At 46.9% G+C, this 23359-nt stretch overlaps 1 protein-coding gene across 1 annotated transcript in view; it reads left to right on the forward strand.

The window, feature by feature from the left end:
• Positions 1–23359, forward strand: part of LOC119450292 (Down syndrome cell adhesion molecule-like protein Dscam2) — a 60501-nt gene that overhangs the window by 5430 nt on the left and 31712 nt on the right. Inside the window, exons 4-8 of the mRNA XM_037713714.2 lie at positions 7109–7338; positions 11710–11871; positions 17273–17557; positions 21845–21964; positions 22605–22781. Of these exons, the coding sequence (XP_037569642.2) occupies positions 7109–7338; positions 11710–11871; positions 17273–17557; positions 21845–21964; positions 22605–22781 (974 nt within the window). The remainder of the gene's footprint in view (positions 1–7108; positions 7339–11709; positions 11872–17272; positions 17558–21844; positions 21965–22604; positions 22782–23359) is intronic.

Genomic DNA, 23359 nt, shown 5'->3' on the forward strand with positions numbered 1-23359 from the left:
CCGCAATACGTATTATATTGCCAATAGTAGCGAATCTTACGCAATAGAGTAGAACCTTCGAAAGCTCGCAAAAAAGTTGTGCCCTTACAGCCAGCCGTTATGATGCTATATTCTGTGTATGAATTGGCCATATTTCCCTCGAGCTGTAAGTACAGCGTCTTCCCCTAGCTTGGCTGCAAGCAGCGACAACTGACGAGATAATGAGGGACAGCCGACACAAGCGCTAACTGCTGATTTTGTAGTGAAGAACGTATGCACACTGTGAAAAAGAAAAAAAATGAAACCATGTATTGTGACGTCACAGTAAGGTCGGACCTTTATTGAGCCCGAGAGACGACACGGCGAAGAAGGGCGGCGTCCACAACCAGCCTGAACAGCCTTCGACAGTCCACGCTGATGATGATGCGCCCGCACGCGCGATGAAGATGAGGGGCACACGCATGATGATGATAATGTACAGATGATGAAGAAGTGCACAATAAATGCCCACACTAATTTCCCTCGCCCGAAAGCGGCCATCCTGGCCGCTGCCTAAAGGTACGGGGAACGCCGCGTGAAGGGCTTCATACGAGAAACGTGGACCACTTCGGTAGAGCGGCAACGGCGGTCAGTTGAGGAAACAACAGGAGTCACGCGATAATTAACTGGAGAAGTCATTTCCAGGACCGTGTAGGGGCCAATAAACTGACACTGAAACTTCTCGCATAACCCAGGAGTGCGAACTGGTGTCCAGAGCAGCACTTCATCGCCAGGCTGGTAGAATACTACGCGATGATATGCGTCATAATGATCCTTGCGGTCCCGCTGCCTGGCTGCGGTGTTGACGCGGGCATGCTGGCGACAATGGACGAGGCGGGAAACATATTCTTCGCAGGAAGATCGAGATGGACTGACAGGGGCAGAGAAGAAAGAAACATCGAGAAAGGAACTGGGTGAACGGCCATAAACAAGGTAGAATGGCGAGTAACCGGTTGTGCGTTGAACGGCGGTGTTATACGCGAAGGTGACGAATGGCAAAATTGTGTCCCAGTTTCTGTGATCGGGTTGAATATAGGCGGCTATCATGTCAGAGAGCGTACGATGAAACCGCTCAGTCAGGCCGTTGGTCTGAGGATGATAACTTGATGTAGTCTTGTGAGTGGTGCCAGAGGCTTTGAGCACTTCGCCTACTAGTTGGGAAAGGAATGTCTTTCCGCGGTCGCTCAGAAGGACACGAGGGGCGCCATGGCGCAGGATGATGGATTGAAGAATGAAGGCAGCGACTTCGGAAGCCGATGTTGAACTTACACAGGCTGTTTCGGCATAGCGCGTCAGGTGGTCGACGGCGGTCACTATCCATCGACTACCGGCGGGAGTCATGGGAAGTGGCCCATATAGATCGATGCCAACAACCTCAAATGGTTCCGCAGGACACGAGACTGGTAGTAGTTGTCCGGCAGGAGCTGATGTTCGACGCTTGCGACGCAGACAAATGGCGCAGGAAGTGACGTATCTCGCCACACTGGTAGACAGGCCAGGCCAGTAGAACCGACTTCTTATGCGGTCGTAAGTTTTCTTCAAATCGTCATGAAAGGCCTGAAGGACACGTGCACGAAGGCAACGAGGTAGCACGGGCAACCAGCGTCGTCCATCAGGATGGTGGATACGGCGGTACAGCACGGAGTTTTCAAGCTTAAATTGTGTCAGCTGTCGACGAAGCCGGGCGTTAGGCGGGCGCGAAGCTCCACGAAGGTGGTCTATAATACGGCGACAGTACGAGTCAGCGAGTTGTTGAGACGAAAATGATGCATGGTCGTGCGAAGTGAGAGGATCAAGAGTGGCGAAAGACAAAACCGCCGTAGAAGAGACGTCAGTGTGTGCGTCACTGGAGGCGGTGGCGGAACCATTGATGAGTGCGGCTGGAGGAAGCGGGCAGCGAGAAAGAGCGTCTGCGTCTTGGTGCTTCTTACCAGACTTGTAGATGATTTCAAAGTCATATTCTTGGAGACGAAGAATCCAGCGACCAAGACGCCCTGACAAGTTCTTGAGTGTGGAAAGCCAGCATAAGGCGTGGTGATCCGTCACGATGGTAAAATGGCGACCGTGGAGATAAGGGCGAAATTTCTGGACGGACCAAACGACAGCGAGGCACTCCTGCTCGGTGATGGTATAGTTCTTCTCGGCAGGTGTGAGCACGCGGCTGGCATACGCAACGACTCTCTCACGCGAAGAGTTGTCTCGCTGGAGGAGCACAGCACCGATGCCATGGCCGCTGGCATCCGTGTGCAAGAGTGTGGGAGCAGTCTCATCAAAATGACACAGGACAGGTTCAGATGTGAGGGCGCCCTTTAGCTGGTCAAAGGCAGATTCACTTTCAGGTGACCACACGAAGGGAGCACCAGAACGAAGTAAGTGGTGTAAAGGTGCAGCTATAGAGGCGAAATCGCGAATAAATCAGCGAAAATAGGAAGCGATGCCGAGGAAACTGCGTAGGTCCTTGGTCTTTTCTGGACAAGGAAAGTGAAGCACCGCCGAAATCTTGTCAGGATCAGTTCGAATACCATCCTTGCTTACAATATGACCTAAGACCTTGATCATCTTGCTTGCAAAATGACACTTTTTGGTGTTGAGCTGAAGACCAGCACTGGCTATGCACGTGAGAACCTCGTAGAGACGTTGCAGGTGTTGTGCAAATGTCGACGAGAAAATAACGATATCATCCAGATAGCACAAGCAGGTCTTCCACTTCAGGCCACGCAGAACGGTGCCGATCATGCGCTCAAAAGTTGCGGGAGCATTGCAGAGGCCGAAGGGCATGACGTTGAACTCGTAAAGACCATCTGGGGTTGCAAACGCTGTTTTTTCTTTGTCGGCTTCGTGCATCGGTATTTGCCAGTAACCGGAACGCAGATCAAGACTAGAGAAGCACTCAGCACCTTGCAGGGAATCGAGGGCATCGTCAATGCGAGGCATGGGGTACACATCCTTGCGCGTGATCTTGTTGAGCGCTCGATAATCTACAGAGAAACGCACGGAGCCATCTTTTTTTCGGACCAAAACAATGGGAGACGACCAAGGGCTAGCAGAGGGGCGAATTATCTCACGTTACAGCATGTCGGCGACGTTTTGTTCAATAATTTTGCGCTCAGCTAGAGACACGCGATACGGCCGGCGACGCACGATGGATCTGCCGTCTGTTTGAATCCGATGCGCTGTGACGGTCGTCTGTCCCAATGTCGAAGAATGGGCGTCAAATGAACCTTCATGCTTATTCAACAAGGCAAGGAGCTGTTGCGTCTGCGAAGGGGTCAAGTCCGAGCTGATTACAGCAGCAAGAGCGGAGGTAGAGGCAGAATGTCCAGCAGGAGGGATTTCAGAGGGAGCCGCCTTGAGGGGAACGACAGAGAGAGGCTTGGAATCAGCAACGCAAGCCAAAGTGGTGCCTTTAGGAAGTAGAATTTTCGCAGGTGTTGTGTTCCTTGCTTCGAGAAGCGCAGAACCATTATGGAACCTAACGAGGCCTGAAACAATGGCTATCCCTTTTGTGAGCCAACGCGCACAAGGTAACACTAACACATCGCCATGGTCGATGGCGTCGGACGTGATGGTCAGAATTTGCTGAGAGCCTGGAGGGAGCTCGGTATCTTTTGCAGCGAGTAGACGAAGTGGCTGGTGCGGTTCATCGCCGAGCGAATAGTCGGTGTCGGTCATATGTACGACACCTTGCCCACAACATATAGCAGCAGAAGCAGAGGCAAGGAAATCCCATCCTAGAATGAGCTGGTGGGAGCAGGGCGACAGCACAGCAAATTGTATGTAGTGGACGATGCCATCGATGGATACACGCACTGTACAAAACGCGGAAGGGCGGATTGCTTTCCCTTGAGCTGCAACAAGCGCGGGTCCATCATAAGGCGTCGTAACTTTCCTGAGACGCCTACACAAATCGGAATGCATAACAGATAAAGTCGCACCGGTGTCCACCAAAGCTTCAACGTGCACACCTTCAACAAACACGGACATCATATTACAAGGACGCGCTGGAGGAATTGTAGTCCTGTCGGTGAATGCAGTTTTTCCTCCGAAAACTGCATTACTTAGTTTTCCGGGCGGCGGTCAGAGGTGAAAGAGGCAGGCCGAAGCGGTGACGAGGAGCGGCGGAAGGGCGATGGTGATCGGCGTCTGGTGGTACGGTAAACATTCGGCGTCTCGGTCGTTGCGGGCGGAGATGGGGAACGGCGCGGAGGGGAAGCGTAACGACGGCTTTGGTAAGAGGCCCCACCAGAATACGCATCGCGTTCACACAGGTCGTACCCGCGACGCTCATCTTGTTGGCGCTTGCGGCAAAAACGTGATATATGGCCGCGATAACCACAGTAATAACAGGTAGGACGAGACGGTCGCCAAGGCGGGTAGTAAGGGGCGCTCGGTGCGCTGTGAGATAGTGCGGTCAGATGGGGCGATGACGGCTCAATTGGTATTGAGGGGACATTGGCCGGAGGAGCGACACCAACCTGCGTGTATGTGGGTAGAGGCAACGCTGGACGTACACTAGTCGGAGGCGCGGCAGCAACCTGAGCGTATGTTGGTACGGTGCGAGGGGCCGGATGGTCCACATTCGCAGAGCAGGTCATTGACGCAAGTTCCTCTCTGATGACGTCGCGCAATGCTGCACCAGAAGGCTGAGCAGGAATCATCAACGAAGATGACAAGCCAAGAGATTGAAGTTCTTCGCGTATGATCGCCCGGATCATCAAGCGCAAGTCGGGGTCTGTCGCAGAACGGTGTTCGCTGAAGTCCGGCTGCAAGCGTACGGACTCGAGCTCGTCGAGGCGCTGGCACGTCAAGACGATGTCAGCGATGGTAGCCAGGTTCTTGACGGTGAGCGCGTTGAAGGCCACAGTCCCAATACCTTTAAGAACGTGGCGTATCCTGTCTGACTCAGCCATGGCAACATTGACACGGCGACAGAGTGCAAGCACATCCTCGATGTACGATGTGTAGGACTCGCCGGAGTGTTGTTTGCGAGCATCCAGAGTTTTCTTCGCAAGGGCGGAGCGAACCGCCGGCGTGCCGAAAACTTGCCGTAGGTGCTGCTTGAAGTTCGTCCAATCGGTGAAATCAACCTCATGGTTGAAAAACCAGGTCTTCGCCACACCGGTCAGGTAGAACGAGACATGGCGGAGCTTGTGGGGATCATCCCACCGATTAGCAGAGCTTACGCGCTCGTAATCATCCAGCCAGTCCTCAGCATCTTCACCACGAAGACCAGCGAACAGATGGGGATCGCGCTGGTGGCCGCTGATGATCACAGAAGGTGCGGCTTGTGGAGGCGGGATGGTTAGGGTAGAAGCGCCAGGCTGCTCGTCCTGCGACATGCTGACGGACAGTGGGCACAAGCGGCGACCCGAACGAAGCTCCAGGGAGTAGGCCAGGGGCGTAGAGGACGGGGAACCAAGAAGCACCTCCACCACTTGTGACGTCACAGTAAGGTCGGACCTTTATTGAGCCCGAGAGACGACACGGCGAAGAAGGGCGGCGTCCACAACCAGCCTGAACAGCCTTCGACAGTCGACGCTGATGATGATGCGCCCGCACGCGCGATAAAGATGAGGGGCACACGCATGATGATGATAATGTACAGATGATGAAGAAGTGCACAATAAATGCCCACAGTAGATATATTGAGGAAAGCGGGTGTAGTGGCACACGTGTGTTTCCGGTTCCTTGTCTTCATAGCTCTTTGGCCCGTTGCATGGAGGAAAGAAACAGAACAGCAGATGCCCTGACGTCACGTTTTTGAAGCCTGAAGTGCAGCCATGTTGGTGTGCCATCTTTCTTTGCACCTCCAATCAGGGGTTCTGCAGCTCGCCGGAGCAGATGGGCGTGAACTTTGAACTTGCATTGTTACGAGCCGCCGGAAGTGTGTGCTGCCGACCCGCATCAAAACAAAGCCTACGAAACTTCTGTAGTAGTTTTAGTCAAGCAGACGCACTCCTGTGTTTTTGCGTGGCACGTTGAACAATACGACGAAGACCCGCGCCATGATTGCTTGAGTGTATCTGTTGCTGGCTGGCACTCACACTCGCAAACCCTAAACACAACTTTCAAGCTTACACACTACACTCCTAAGTCAGTTTTTCTCGCGAGCAAAATGTGCTGCGAGAAAGACACCAGCGGAAAAATCTTATCTCACTTTTCAGACACCCAAAGCAGCAGCGAAAGCTTTGGGAGCGCGGTTGCTATGGCAACGTTGACATTTGGGGTACCCGTCCCAGTGCTCCTTTGCGAAAAATAGCACGTGACTTCCGCCACACTTTCTCTAATACGTCTGTGCTGGCCGGGGCCTCTCCTGGGTTTCCTTCCTTCATATCCCGTTGCCTCGATTCATTCATTCATTCATTCATTCATACACTCTGTCTTGGGGCAGCGAGGCGTTATAGAGAAAACGTGTGTAAAAAGTAATTGCAAGAGCAGGTACTCTTCTTTAAAAATGCAGTTTCTTACAGAGGTCCTTTAAATATGTGAGCGGCTGCGGTGACCCGAGGAGGCGATTCATTTTTAGAGTGAAAGTTCTACTATACCACGTATCGCAAGGTCGTTCATCACGTCCCAATCCTCTTGAGATGCCGGTGCGCGAGCCGCCGGAGCGCAGGTGTGGCTGGTGTGACGTCACGCCAAGTGATCCGCTGCGGAGAGGCGTCGCAGCTGCGCTCGCTCGGAGCCTCACCGCTGCGGTACCACGTGACTAGGCGAGGGTTTAACGGCTGCTTCGCCGGCGCTTGGTCGCTCAGTCCCACCAAGGATGGCGCGCCGGCTGGGCCGTCTGTGCGTGCGCTTCAGCGCAAGCGACACGCTGAATCTAATCACCCAGTAGATATAGCTAGACGGTAGGCTGCGAAATCTCAAGCTAAGACAAAGTTGGCTGTTGAAACACCGGAGCAAAGGGAGGCCAGATTAGCACGTTATAGAGAAGCTTACCAAGCGCGGAAGCGTGCATTAATGAAACACTGTGTGCATAGTCTTTGCAAAGCCAAGCCAAACAGACCTTTCGCTCGTGATACCTAGGTTTACAAGAGTTAAAGCTCAGCCATTTCGTTTTATGTTGCTTAAACTTTGTGGCGTGCAGACTGGTGCACAGCTATGTGAACCTGACCGGCGTGCGAGTGGAGGATGGTGGCCTCTACAGCTGCGCGGCCCGTAACGGCGTCGGCCGTGTCTCCCACTCGGCCCGGCTGAATGTGCTCGGGAAGCCCTTGGTTCGACCAATGACCAATGTGACGGCATTAGCCGGTCGCACAATGCAGCTGCACTGCGCCGTCGCCGGATATCCCATACAGAGCATCGTCTGGCAGAAAGGCGAGTACATGCTCGTGATGTATACAGTGGTCGCTTTCAAACGGCCGTTAGCGTCGTGCAAACGACTGCATCTCATAATCTTATTTGCGATTCCTATTTACATGTGCAAGTGATAGCACGCCAGGATTAACGGAGTAGCCTGATGCAAACATCCTGGCCAAAAAAAAAAGAGAAAACAAGAAGATTTTGCCTCGGGCCCACTTACGCTGTCCAGATGATTCCTCCTGATTTCTCGAAGTAGCGGCTACCTCAATAGCGAAGGGCATGCCATGCAACTCGCACGGAAGTACGCAAGTTGCACTGAGCATATTGGCCCCAGCCGTTAGCTCTACGTTCTCACTCAGAAGTATGCAGTCACCCAAACTGAACATATAACGATGCTAAGTAATTTACATCGATGGAGGCGCCGACTACTTTTGAGAGGTCCCTGCAATAAAGAAAGCTTCCAATATTGTGCGTGATGCTTCGCGAAAGTGAACATCTTGCCTCTAATTGTGAACTTTACGTCGTACTTGTTCGACAGAAACAACTTGGTTGCGGCAAGTTGCCAAAACCCCGGCGCGTTATCCAAATACACCAGAATAGCTGGCGACAAGCTGAAATCATAAAGGCAATGTCTCCTAGGAAGAGTGTGCGTTGTTAAGATCAACACGAGAAGAGAGCATGAAAACAGATCATTTACATAAACACTTTAAAGTATAATGACGTTGATTTTCTATCGGTGTCCGCCGTGTTTGCTTAGTGGCATTGGTATGGCGCTGTTAAGCACGAGGTCACCGGATCAAATCCCGACCATGGCGGCTGCATTTTGATGAGGGCAAAATGCAAAAACACCAGTGTACTTAGATTGAGGTGCACAATTAAGATCCCCAGGTGGTCAAAATTAATCCAGTGTCCCTCAGTACGGCGTGTTTCATAATCAGATTGTTGTTTTGTCACGTAAAAGCCCCATAATTTTTAATTTTCTACTGATCATTTGCCGCGTCGATTGGCCTTTTCTTTTGATTACGGCAGTGTGACAGCCTCTCATAAAATAGCGAAGGACTAAATAGAAGAATTTGCAGGACGCTTAAGCTTCGCCTTTTCGAAGAACGCGATCGCGTTATCAGGACCCGTTCGCATCGCACTTTTATTTATGAGTAGGCTTTGCTGCAACACACAACGTGGGAAAACCAGCTTAAAAAGACCAAGCTCATACCGATCCCCTTAAAGTCGGTTTTACATTTTAACACAAATGCATTGCTGGGACGACATTTTTGCAGAGGCAATATAAGCCGTCTCATATAAAAATGTAGAGGCCCTGGGACCTTTTTTTATTATTTTATTAATTGTTTGCTGTTGCCCCGAGGCATTGCGCGCGTCCAAAATTGTTGCGTGAGCGTTGCCTGCTTGAGCCGAGCCGCGCACCATCAGAATTGGAGGACGCTTAAGCTTCGCCTTTAAGAGTGGAACGCGATAGCATTCCAAGATCTCTGGCTGCTTATCAGGCTTTTTTCTCGTATATTCAAATTACAATCCGACGCTTTCATGTCAGCAGGTTGTAGTTAAGTCGTACTTTAAAATTTTTCTGGTGAATTTTATTGTAAAAAATTCAAATTTTGTTGAAGAACCTCTTGCGCCACCTGTAGGGCCTGTGTGGTCGGGGTGGTTCGGGATGAATTTCTCCGCCACGGATGCCACAGAAGGCGATGCTTACGCTGACACAGACACCGACGCCCGATTTTATGCGACACGGTCGCTAGTCGCTGGGCAAAGTACGGCCGCTGGACGATGGCGACCGACTAGTCCCCCGGCTATGAAGACGTTATTAGCTGCTCTGCACGTTTCATTTATATATATATATATATATATATAATATATATATATATATATACATCGCAGCCGGTAGGAAAAAGACTCGCGCTTTATGCTAAGTGACTTAGATAACCCCACGAGGATAAAACGTGAAATTGATCATGAAAGACTTAACTGAGAATTTCTTGCTCTTTATTTCGAGATTACAGAGTTGCCCTACTATCGCCAAGGACACCCTTGCGCCTATAGTTTTGTGCGATTAGCCCTTTTTCCGCTTCGCACAGAACAGTAAATCTTGGTAAACGGTCTTCGATCTTTTGTTTCGCCGTTGGTACTTCATGAACCCCTGACGTTTCGACAAGCCGGACATCAGTGGGCCAAAATGTATCAGCACTCAAAGATATAAATACAGGCTTAGAATTCTTGTGGAAATTCAATAATACAAACACACTTCTAGCGGCACTGTTCACGAAATTACCATTGTTTCGATCGCGCCTTGATTAATCGACTGACTAAATCAATATTTTTCACGAACCAACCGGAGGGAAGTTATAAGCATAGTGATGATGCGAAAGAATAAATATTCACACTTACGCGACAAAGTGGGTTCACCCTCTGCACTCACTTTCAGCCAGAAATCTTCAGAAGTTAGCACACGGCTTTTTAAAGAACAGTGGCTGGTATGGGATTTTTTGACGTGAGAAGCTCGCTTTTCTGATAAACTTCCAGGGAGCATTGTTTGCTGATCCGAAGATGCGTTTTTAGTGACATATATATCTGCTTGAATCTGGTGTTACTTTGAGTTCCTTTTCTCTTTTATTTGGAGTTCCATTCAAAATAAGAGAGTCGCTCGTGTTTGTTCTGGTTTCTTTAAAAAAAAAGCACATAGGTTAACTCATTTTCTTTATATTTGATTGCAGGAAAACAACAGGAAAATGTAAAAAAAGAATAACCGAACATTCTAAAAGCCAACAGAAAACTTGTTTTAAAATGTGTACACAACTTCCAGCGTAACACCTACATGTTCCATGGCCAATTCGAATACATACAGTAGGTTTAGTTATTTCTAGTTTGAACAGAGGCATGAAAATTCGACCGTGAGTGCTGTACTGCTTTTTCAGATGTATTTATGGAAAATGCGAAAAAAAAACGTGTAAGAATTGCGATAATAAGCTGGTTGATTACAAAATATTCGCTAATTTAAGTTGTATTGATTCACATTACGGCAAATGTTGCTATTGCGAAATTGAAGCCGAGCCGTAGTGGAGTCATCTTTGCTTAAGATAAATGGTAAGACAAGGACTTCCTTCTAGATGTTCGGCCTTAAAGTGTCTTATGGAATGCACTGGCATTCCATAACCCGTTTCCCAAAAGCGTGTGTCAATCAGTTCGCGATGGTCTTAACTACAGCACCAAAAAAATGTTCTAGGAGAATTGGGAGACGGATCCTCGTAAGTGGTGCTTATATAGTATCTCATGAGTAAGCAGACACGACAGCACTCTTGGTATGATTGTCGCCATTGGCACAGGTTTCCTAAGTAGAATCACTAAAAAGGTAATTATTTAATCTTTTCGATTACACACTCGGGCGTTGCTATGTCTCACGCTATGCCTCACATACATACATACACACATACATACATATATACGTACATATACATACATACATGCATATACATACATACATGCATATACATACATACATACATACATACACACATACATACACACATACATACATACATACATACATACATACATACATACATACATACATACATACATACATACATACATACATACATACATACATACATACATACATACATACATACATACATACATACATACATACATACATACATACATACATACATACATACATACATACATACATACATACATACATACATACCACTAGGTATAGGCTATGCAGCAGCTAGACATGGACGCCGATACAGACTGTATAAGCCTTCTTTTCTCGCATAGCTTTTAGACGAAATAAAGAAGTCGAGCTTTGGTCTTGAATCGCTTAGTGTGTTTCTGTGGACTGAATGTGAATGGCGTACTGGTCGTGGCGGCTCAGTTGCTATGGCGTTCCGCTGCGGTGCATGAAATCGTGGGTGCAATCACGGCGGCAGCGCCCTCATTCGGATGGAAGCGAAATGCAAAAACGCTCCGTGCACTGGGTGCACGCTAATGAACCCTTGGTGACAAAATTTAATCCATAGTTACTATAGCGTCCCTCATAAGCCACTGTTCAGTTTAGGGTCGGTAAACAGCACATTTTATTTTTAAGTGGGTGGCGTAATGGCCAGAGGGGACTGGAACTGCACGTTTATGTCTCAGTCCACGCAAATCACTTCTTTAAGAGACAGCAGACTGGCCACTGCAACTCATGCCACTTGCTTTGCTTTCAAAACTATATGTTGAGATGATGGAGTACGCCACGATTGCAGGAAGAAGGGTACATAAACAACATTCCTGCTTACTTTCGGTCAAAGCTTCGAAGTGAATAGCTTTAAGGCGTATTTACCACAGCTTTGTCTTCTTCCTTCTGCTTTGCTGTTCTTGCAGACGGCCGATCGCTGCCGCAAAACCACCGCCAGCACAGCTTCCCCAACGGAAGCCTGATTGTGGCCGAGGTACAGCGTAGCGTCGACAGTGGTTGGTACGCTTGCGTTGCCCGGGACCCCCAAGGAAACACAGCCAGAGGACAGCTCGCCGTGCACGTGATGAGTGAGTTCATGACGTCAACATATACTACTACACGAATTTAACCTCAGAATTATCTTACCGGCTCTACAGAGACTCATATCATGACGCTAGGTGTTTAGCACCTACCCGTAAGTCCAGACAAGCGACCGATTGCGTTACTCTTTCCGCCAGTGTCCTTTCCAATTGATGATTTAGTAATAAAAATGACGTAAATTTTTTAAAATTACTTAGTTAACACGTAGGAGGGCTGGGATTGGGAAGGAAAAAGCAGTGTTGGGTATTTCACCACTGCGACCCGTGGACCCTTGGCAACCCAGACACCTTGTACTGTCACCCTTTTCGGAAAGCTATACGAGCCGCGGAAGCAAGAACGCCGACACAAGGCACAAAAATGCACCCACAGGGCTTTGTATGTGTGTATTCTTGCAACCGTGTTTCTTGTTTAAGTACTGGCATGTGAGCCCAACAAGCAATAAACCTAGAGAAAGTATCCGTCGCCATCGCCATGAGTGGCGCTGGCTAACATTTTCAGAGCTAATCTTGTACACACACGCAAATACCCAAAATACTTGATGGAAGAATGGCTTCCGCGCTAGCCTAACGGTAAAGCACAGCATGTGCAATCGGGAACATGTGCCACTAATACTCTTTACATCCACTTTCATATCTTGTTAAATTATAGCTAAGACTTAATTTTTTTCTTGTGCTTTCTGGGGCCTATTTCTGCGGTTCATATGGTTGTAACTAACGAAAGTCGAGGCGCTCTGTGACACTTATTCTGCGCATTCACTGGTTTCGCTACTAATGTGCATCTTACGAAGTGATCCCAACGGGCCCACATCCAGACAGTTGGGTACAGGTTTGGGCGTGTTGGTAATTCATCGTTATACAGAATACACAAGGCTGTAAGAACAAAGGACCGGTCGAGACTAGACAAGTGCTGTTTGAATAGCCGAGCAGAATGCGCTTGCCCTGTCTCGACCTGTCTTTTGTTTGTACAGCGCCATGTTTTCTGTATAACGGTGAACGTCATGCCTGCCAAGGATTTACGCTCAGACCGGTTTATATACCATTACTATGGCTGGCAAGAAGAGAGTTCAAGCGTACTTCTCCTTGTGCAACGCTGAAGAACACCCCCAGCGGCGGACTGCGCTACTCGGAAAAACACCGAACTACTTTCAATTAGTCATTTATCGTGATCCTGTTCAATTGCAACTACTCCTTATAAGAACACCAAATCAGCCAGCGACATCTTAAAAACGAAATGCCAGGCTTCTGTGTTGAAACTTTTGTGTTTTGTAGCACCAGGGCGTTCATCTGTATTACCAGCGCCAAGTTCCCAGTGCTTGAAGAAACGTGCGTCGTTTTTCATCTGCCGGAGCTATTTATTATGCCATTTGTCAGGAGCTTTCACGTTCAAAAAAATACAGTAAGAAAAACCTAAAGTTTTATGCTTTCCGGAATTATTATTTTTCTAACTTGCGTGCTCCTTCTTTTTCGATATGATTCGCAAACGAGTGCTGCAAGACCTGATCATACGTATTTGATTTTTGTTTCTTTTTGTTTTCGCTTACTAAACAATTCTTCTTCTTGTATTTCTGTTGCCCCTCCAATTTCTTGTCTGCTTTGCCTATTTCCTTCGGGAGTCACTTGTCATCACCGCAATGCTGGCAGTTTATTCTAAGCGCGAAACCTACGCTAGTTTATCACAGCGTCGATTCTTTTCTTTCTTTTTCTTTATTTTTTAGGGGGGGCGGGCGGTAGCAGTGCGACGTTAAAATATTAAATTACGCAGAAAGAAACGCAAGCCTAGTGCATGCGTTAGCTTTCAATTTCGCAAATGCAGGCGTGAAACCCAAGAGCGCACGAGAAAATGCTAAGCAGGTTGGAAGAGAACCAGTGCGGTTATCTGAGGCCCACCAGCACGAGCAACAAAGTTGGATGACAAAAAAGCAATTGCGGGGAGCGAATCTGCATAAGAAAACAAAGCAGGCTGAATGCATTCACGGGTGGCATCTATAAACTTTAGCCGCAGCACTTTTGCAGGGTGCTGAAACTTAAGTGCCCCATGGCGCCTTTGTTTTGGTGAAGGTAACTATGAAGCCTGTTTATATTACGTGTATAGAAAGTTATTCAAAACTGACGCGTACGCAACTAAACACTAAAACTGTTGAATAAGAAAAGTTTTTGCTGCATACTATAAATAAACTGCGCGCATACTGCGTCAGAAACGAGGGGTGTTTTCAGAATGCAAACTTAGTGCTTCAATAGTTAAAATCCAGATACCCGCTCAATTTGTTTTTGTCCATGCGTCTCATCACGCCTCTCTGTTGAGTCGGGGAATGGGGATTTCGCTTACCAATAATAGCCAGGGTTATATGGAGCATTCTGCTGCGCATTCCCTATATTTTGGCTTTTCGTGTATTTGCTGAGTTGCTGCTCTAAATGTTATCTTTTTTTTTTAACTCAAGTCGATTCGATTCGGAAATTGCCTGCAATAACAGTCGAATGTGTTGTCGCGTTTACCCTTGCTTATTTATTTATTTTCATTTATTACAGGCACGTTGCTTGTCTCATAGTAGAATCCCGGTGGAAAAAAAAGCGCAGTCTCTTATTTCCCCGACGCAGATTGGGGACCTCGGTGTGGAAGATTAAAGTTTACTTTTAAGCCTTAGCGGGAAGTCAATTCTTCATGTAAAAGTTGTGTATTTCAAAACTTTCACGAATATATGCGGATTTTAAAATCGTGCCTAGCAATCTTAAATCGGGCGCAGTCGTTGCGTTTGTGTGGTTTCATGACAAAAAAATAAAAGGATAAAAAGAGAGCCACAAAGGTCACACTTTGAATGCTTAGGGGAAATAAAATTACGTTCAAAATCCTGTTCATCGCGTTTTGATTGTCGTTTTTTATGTATATTTGCAATAATAATGAGAATGGAAAGGAAACGATAACCAGAGATGTTAATATAAGACGCTTCCAGTTAGCTTTCTTGTCCTGGGAGAACGAAATAAAACAAATTGAAGAATAGAGAAAAGCATCAAGAGGAACAGAAGTAGCAGTAAGTCTTACGTCTAGGTGCATATCAATCGAGCGCCTAAATGGTCGCAGGGTTAAGTGTCAACGTACCATGCTAATGCAGCAAAGAAGCGCCCTGGTCGCTTTCTCAAGGCTGACCGTAGGTGTGTGGGACAGCGAGTGATAAAGAAAAGCACCAAGTGGCGCGCCCCTAAAAAAACAAGCGAAAAATTAAAATCAGCCTCACTCGTGGTGACATGCAAAGGTACATTTCTGGGAAATCCGTGACTTGTTAATTATATGAATGCATCATTGTTATATCCAACAGCTGCCCACCGCTTGAAGTCTTAAATTTCTGGAGGCACGTCACATCCAGTGGAATGCAAGAAAAAATCACGCCCCATTCCACTGCTGTGAAGGTGGATTACCAGTGAAGCAGTTTAGTACACGGCATAGAGGTGACACAGAATTTAGATGAAAGGTATGAGCAAATTTTACTTCTCTTCAGCGGCGACGGCGGTCATCCCGAAGAAAGGACACATGCACACACACTTTTATTTTGATCGGCGGTCTTGATAGGCGATATACATTCGCGTGGAAGACTGCCGCCACCTCGGGGAGCCGGAGGAAACTAGACACGCGCGACGGGACCGCCACGCCGGGAGAGCGGAAGGAAACTAGGCACGCAAGCGCTTGGAACGACGACAAAGGGAGGGCCGTGCGAGCGTACACATGGCCGACACGGATCGCACAGCGCCAAATCTTTCAGAAACACTTATTATCAACCTGAGAATCTGCTGATTTTGAAAATGATTCCTAACTGATAATTAATCTACTAAAATGCATATCCAAGTGATGAGACATATAAGTTTTGCATAGAATGAAGCGATCTTGCATGAAATTCGGGAGCTGAGTTTTCGCACACGCAGATCTGTTGACGGATGACGGAAAAATGCACAGAACCCTAGCCATAGACAGCTTTGCTGTGTATTTATGTATATATATATATATATATATATATATATATATATATATATATATATATAAAAGATGACTATGCTTTAACAAGGTCATTTTTCTCACCTTTCACTAGTGGGTCAACCAGCACGCGAAACAAGCCTTGTTCAGCATTATTAAAAGTGCCTAATCTTCCCGAGTTTCGTAGGAGTTAAAGTACTGAACCCCTGATCATCTGCCCAGCGGCAGACTACCATACCCTCTGAGACCGCGCGGCCTTTTCGGGCATCGTTTTGCTTTATTTTCCCAGATACTTTACCTTGCCCATTTGTGATTTATTTTTTCTGATATGTGTTCTTCCACTCAGCCGCACAGATAATAATTGATAAGCTCAATTGGTCTATCAGGTCTCAATTCCTAAGCCTTACGGGCAATATAGAGCAAACTTCGTGAAACAACTCAATAGTCTCAAACTGTCGTTTCCACGGACTTGATACCACATCGAAACTGCACATTCCTTCGCACTTCTCCCGCCATGAAGCAACTTTACTGCGCCGCCTCCGGTTAAAGGGGTGACATTTACGAAAGCCCACTCATTCCTTATTGGAATGTGAGACGCACCTATCTGTGATTCATGCAACTTAGAAAGAGTTGATCGAACATGTTTTGTGTTTTTGTGATCACTATAACATCCAACGCGGCGTACTTTGGAGTCCGTTAAACCGATTAGATAATAAACCGTTTTCATGAGCAAAGATTCTTGCACCATGGCCCCACACGTTGCAGGCTTACAAAGCGACGCGATCAACGCTACAGTTTATGAAATTGACATCCTAAGAGACCAATTGTAGGTGTGATGATGGACAACCGCAAGTGTTTGCATTGCCAGTGCCTTCCTCCCTGCTTCTCCTTTGTTTCTTTTTGTCCTTTAACCTCCCTTCTCTTCGCGTAGGGTAGCAAACAAGACTTGTGTTTTGTTCACCTTCCTGTCTTCCCTTCCTTAAAGTATAGACAGTGCAGCGCGAAAAAACACGAACGAATAAGGGACACCTAAACAGGATGGGCGCAGTATACTTCCTTTAGTCCTTCCATCATATTGCTTACTTCTTTTCCTCCCCCTCCTAATCCATCAGCGTCACATTTTCACTCGCAATTAGTACCATGATCTTCATTCAATAGATCACAGCTGCGCTCATTGCTTCCATTGGAGCTTTTATCTTTGCCACAATTCCCGCCCTCTTCCCCCATCACCTGGAATCAGAATCAGAATGATGTCTTATTGAGGTATCAAGTTTAATACATAAACGAAGATACACAAGGAGGTCCCAGAGCCCAAGGCTCTATGGGGGACCCAACGTCGGCATAATAAGCAAGCGCTGGCATACATGCTCTGCTATCACATCCCACTTATGCCGCCGAAGCCAAGGTGTTTGTACGACAATTTCGCAGCCCCGCCCGTTGTGAGCCCATTCAGCTTTCCGGACGACCTGACCGAGGGCAAACGGGCTGGCGCCGCATGCATCGTTTCTGACGGGGACCTGCCCATTACCATCGAGTGGTTCAAGGACGGGCGTCCTCTCGACGCTGTGCTGGAGGCTTCGGTCGCTAAGGCCAACGACTACACGTCTTTCCTTTCCTTCACCGGTGTCCGCCAGCTGCATTCGGGCAACTACACCTGCGTCGCTTCGAACCCGGCAGCCTCGGCCAACTACACAGCACCCATGGTGGTACAAGGTGGGTGGACACGTTTCGAACCGGAAAACTTCCAGGATTGCTAGCTTTTTTGATACTCGTGGCGATTGAATCTCATGACAGTGCACAAGGGTTCATGTCTCCATATATCCCCTTAGTTGAACTGCTCTTATGGGCTAAGTACAGTTTGCGTTTGTGCTAAAGCTGGTGCGAAAGACAAATCTATTGTGCTGATGAACTATACGGAAAGGTACGGTCGTGTGCGATATTCATTTTGAAGAGCTGGCGTTGACTGTGTCTGTAACTTTGTCGTCCGGGGGCGTTTTCTGCGTGCTGGAGGCAAAAATAGACAAACTGTAGGGTCTTCTCTCCCTCCTTTGCTATTCCTGGTGGCAGTCACCACTCCAGCTCAGATGCACTTGTTCCAGGAACTTTAACGATCGCACATTAACCTTCATATTGAACGTGAATATGCAAGAATGATGACAGACTGCACAAGAATGATGGCAGACAGTGCAAGAAGAGTGGGAAGGGTTAAGCGGCATCATACTTAGAGACTCGTAGAACCGAAAACTTCTTGCGATGTAAAGTGTGCTGAAAATTCGTGGATTGTAATACTAATTTCCTTTACGCAATTCGCAGGATATTGACGTGGGCTAGGCTAGAGGGCTAGAGGCAGGCTACGTGGGCTAGGCTAGAGTTGTATTAAGTGAATATTGAAAGAGCACAAGTGTTTTGTTTCTCCTTTCAAGATACTGACAACCGTGTGTACTGTTGCGAAAGATACAGTTGTTGGCACGGCTTGGCAAGACCAGAATGCTGTCTACTATTGTCGCCAAAGAACAATAGAGAAAAAAGACAGAATCACATGCAGGCCCTTGGTGTATGCGTGAGCCCATCCTTCGCCGCTTTCAACGGTGTTCGTTCTTTCTGGTGCGTTTGTTTGGAATAATGTTGCTAGTAGTACGTGTATGTGTCGATCTGGCGGGATGGGTATAGTTTCTGGCCCTCTTTCGCTAATAATTTCATTTTCATTTTACTATTTCCTTTTGTGATTTTATTTTCCAGCAAGCAACCCGAATATTTTATTCAGTAGTGTGTGAACCATGTTAACTTAGTGGCATTGAGCCTGCATTGAAAAGTAGCATTGTTCAGTTCGCAGTTGCACTGAAAGCTACGCTTTCTTGTATTGTCTACCATATGCTGTACTATGTAGTGGAACACGTTATTATTGCGGACCTCCTCTACGCCGCATTTATGCTTTGCTTTTTTTGCACCCTAATAGTGCGGACTTCAGAGAACAAGTCGCATATTAATTTAAAGGTAGACGCAAGCCTTTGGTGTACACCAGTGTACACATTAAGCTTGTCAAATTGGCTGAAGCAAACAACTACGTCCTCAGTTCAGATGTTAATGTGACATCTTCAGACATCGTCTATCCCCAAACTCTTCTGTCGACGTTGACGAGTCGAGTGTTGACGAGCAACGTTAAAACGCGTCACAATATTCCTCACCGAACATGGACCATGCTATTGCTGAGAATGAACCATAGGAAGCTAAACTGTGCGTGGCTTTCTAGTCTTCTCCATAACGCTCAATTTTTCTGATACACTAAGAGCATGCAAAAATTCTCACATTTACGATGATAACATGTTTCATATTTCTTTGCAACGTTTGTAAGTGGCGCAAATCGGAATGAATTAATTTTAAACAATGCGAAAAAGAACGAAGAAACAGTCGTGATAGTGCTGCGTCCTCGTCGTTGTTTGCCTTGTGTCGTCGCTCTTTTGCGCATAGTTTAAGGGTGCTATACCGCAAAGATATTCCAAACTGTTTCTATTCCAATTCCACAATCAGCACTCCATGATTGCTCAAGAAATTTAGGGCCCCCAATTCACCCACCTGTCACGCGAAGACACAAAAACCGCGACAGCTCCCCCTGTAATATGACGTGTACACACTGCTCATGCTCGATTTGACCAAACAAAAGAAAAATAAATATTTCTCACTCGACTTCTTTTTCGCCAATAGCCCTCTGTCATTCCTCAGCAGTTTTCTGGCTGCGCCTATTTCGCCTGTCCATCACGCGACGTCACAAAACCGCAACAACTCACCACGTATAAGTGAGGTGCACGCGTTACAGATGCATTATACTGCCGGAACAAAACTGATGTTTTGCTGAATAGCTGGATACTTCCCCGTTCCCAAAGGGATATATATATATATATATATATATATATATATATATATATATATATATATATATATATATAGAGAGAGAGAGAGAGAGAGCAGAAAGGGGAAAGGCAGGGAGGTTAATCAGAGGGGAAGATCCGGTTTGTTACCCTACGGTGGGGAAGATGGCTGCCCGCCATCACTCTGGCACTGGCTACTCGTAGCTGCTGGGAAGCATGGCTTTAATTGCGTATAATAAAGAAAATTGCGTCGCAGTGTAACGTTACCGAACCCTTTCGACACGTATACGACGTCGCTCTGCCAACTATTCTTCAATGAGCATCCATTCTAGCGGCAGTTTTAACCTTTCGTTGCACGCCACCGCGATTTTCGACCAGCCAGCGCAAGCTAAGCAAGCAGGAGCGGACCAATCGCAGACGCCAGCACCAACCTTCTCATCCGGCTCTCTGCTTTCATTGCGCTGGCTCTGCTGCCCCGAACCCCTCTCTACTTCAGCGTTACTCTCGCCTCTTGTCAGCCAGTTAGATAAGAAAAACCGCTCGATGTAGGCAGTGCTATTCGCTTTCACAGCAAACGAAAGTGACCTCCTCTAAACGAGGAGAGCGTTTGATTGTGCTCTTCAAACAATGCTGCGGGTTATCGGTCAATTCTTGTGTCGGTGGTTACGTAAATGAACGTCTGGAGATTGAAATAAAACAGATTGGAATAGTTTTGCGTTATAGCGCCTTATAATGCTTCCTTTTTCTTACTTAAGCATAATTCTGGACCAAGCATTTTCCCTATTCTGCTTGAAATATTCTTCCTGCTTGCGTATGTATTTTCACACGGCCTTCTAGTAAAAACTCAAAAAGCAATATTTTGCTGCTTCAAGGCAGTCAGATATTTTACTTGTTCCTTGCTCTGCATTGATTTCTATACGATAACAGTCATTCGCACACTACGAAGAGACGATGGTTGTGCTTGACAGAGGTTTTTTTTTTTTTACATTTTTTTTTGCTCTCACCGAAGACCTGCAGTTCTTTTCCAGCATCTCGCCTTGATACTCTTAGCTTCAGTGGTTCAGCCTCATCCAACATGCACGAGCTTCTGCCTGTATTCTGCTGCGCTAACGCTGAACAAGAAGCTAGCGAAAATACTGGGGCAATGACAAGAAACGTGGAAGCGCGGATCGAAAATCGTCAGCACTTAGGGTGACGTTTACTTTCCCAGCGCTCCACTCTTTACAGCGGCTTTACTTTCCTGGGAAGGGTATACTTATTTTTTCACAAGAAAGTCCGAAAATCCTTTTGTCTCGCCGCATGCCTCTGGCAGCGGAAACCACATTGAATGCAAATTGCAAATGCCGCAGCTAGTATATGGCTGAATTTCGGGGCTCTGGGACTGAATTCACAAAAACTTCTCACACAAGAATTTTTCGTAAGAAATAGTTATAGCCAGTAAGGATGCCAGACATATCATTAGCAAAGGCGGCCAGCCAATGGCAAAGCGAACTTACGAAATAAAAGCTTTGTGAATCTGGGCCTTGGCTCGTAGATCTAACACTCACTGGTACATTAATCACCTGAAGAATATAACCGTTCTATAAACCTCAATTATCCAGTCAAGCTCTGAGATTTCCCATAAAGACCGAAGTAGCGCAGCGGTATTGACGTCGCGCTGATAAGCCCGAGACTGCGAGATCAAATGCCGGCAGTGGCAGCCGCATTTTGATGGGGTTATGGGATCGAGACGCCGTATTGGAGGTACTTTGATGAATGGTGGCGACGTGGGGTCTTTTAACGATGCTCGCCGAACACACGTTTTTTGGAATCCGCACATATCCACTTGGAGCTCCTGCGGCTGGTAAGAAAGCGTACGACCTGATGTTCAGCAGCATGACACCAAAACCAGGCGGCCTCGATAGCGGCGGGTAACATAGGGAAGAAAACAGCTTCCCCACTCTGCGGGCTATCTATATATGCGCATTTTTTCGCACTTAGATGTCCTTTACAAGCAAAAATACTTTGACGCTAATTTAACAGAGCTCCACCGCACTGAAGCCTTCCAAGTACACTACTGCCTGTCAATTAGGGGGTTGCCAGGCAGAAGCTCCTTAGCCGACACACGCGCTTTTCTTTTTTTTTCTTTTGGTAGTGCCCCCCAGGTGGCGTCATGAGCCAGTGGATAAGGCAACCATTATGGGCCAGGCGGTGACCTTCGACTGCCAGGCTGACGGATTTCCAGTGCCCGTCATCCGATGGAAGAAAGCAAACCGTGAGTGTGACTGAAAGTGCATCGCTGACTAAGTGACACGGGGGACATATGGTTGCGGAAATTTGCTTGTCTACTTTGTTAGCCCTCGCGCTGGCCGGTTAACTCGGCCATTCGTCTTTTTTGTAACACTACATATCTCTTTCCATATGGCTATGCACATGTGCGTATATTGATACGCACATGTGCACAAGAATGCATGGCAAATGATAGCAACTGACGCAATCCATTTATTCCGTAAGTAAGTGGTACTTTATGGATACTCTAGATGGTTGACGTGTATGAAAAACAATGAGTATCAGGTCCCTGTTCACAAAATGCTCTATGATAGAACGGTTCGTAAGGGCAAATTTTAGCCATTACTGATGTGTGACATATTGTTACGGTGCAATTGGGCAGGACCGTGCGCCCAAGAGAGAGACAAAAAGGAAGTGGTGGAATGTTTACTGGAGTTGCACCCTTTGTACCAACCTGCTCATTTAGGTGTTTTGATTTCTTGTGCTAGTAATGTCCGCCTCTTTGAATATTCCAGCTCAAGGACAAAAATTATGCTATCTGGCAAAGGCAATTTTAAAAAATGCCAGAAGACTTAAAAACGATCATCCTGTAGATTCTTATTTATTTCCCTCTGTGTTCTCACTAGGCTCGGAGGGCGGCCGTGAATTCTCCGTGATCATCAGCAACGCCAACGTGCAGATATTGGAGAACGGCTCACTGAGCATCCGCGAGGCAGACACCGCCGATGCAGCAAATTACATGTGTCAGGCATTGAACGGTGTCGGGCCCGGCATCTCCACCGTGGTTAAACTGGACGTGCATGGTAAGTGTTCACTGATGAGATGCCACATGTCTGAAACATTGATTTCAGTAAAACTCAGTCATAATCAGCATTCATTATTCTATTCCGTATCATTTTTTGCATTTCCTCAAAAAAGGCGCATAGCAAAAATATCGAAACGTAAACTTCCAAGTGAATTAAAGGCGAAAGGGTGGACTAGAAACGTGGTGCGTTTGCTAGCCTAGGCACGAGGAGATGGATAAAAGAAGAGAAGGAGTGATAGAGTGTTGCGCATTGACGATGGGCACACTCAGGAATGTGTACAGCACGAATGCGTGCTTATTCATTGTTATCTATGGATTAGGCACTTTGTACGAGCATTATTTTTTCCTACAGTAACACATACATCTGAGCCTCATCTGTATTTCCAGTGACGAAATAAAAGTCGTTGTTTCCAAATTTTAACGATCGCGAGTTGGTGCACACCATATGAACAAAGAGTAAGGTGTGAGCAATTGAAGAATCGGATCTCGACAACGCATGATATACCAGATAAGTACGCCCAGCTGGAAAAGTGCAGCGGTAAATTAAAGCCGGGCTGAATTAGAACTGCAGGTTTT

This window comes from Dermacentor silvarum, chromosome 4 (assembly GCF_013339745.2).
Source record: "Dermacentor silvarum isolate Dsil-2018 chromosome 4, BIME_Dsil_1.4, whole genome shotgun sequence".
Taxonomy (NCBI): Eukaryota; Metazoa; Arthropoda; class Arachnida; order Ixodida; family Ixodidae; genus Dermacentor; species Dermacentor silvarum.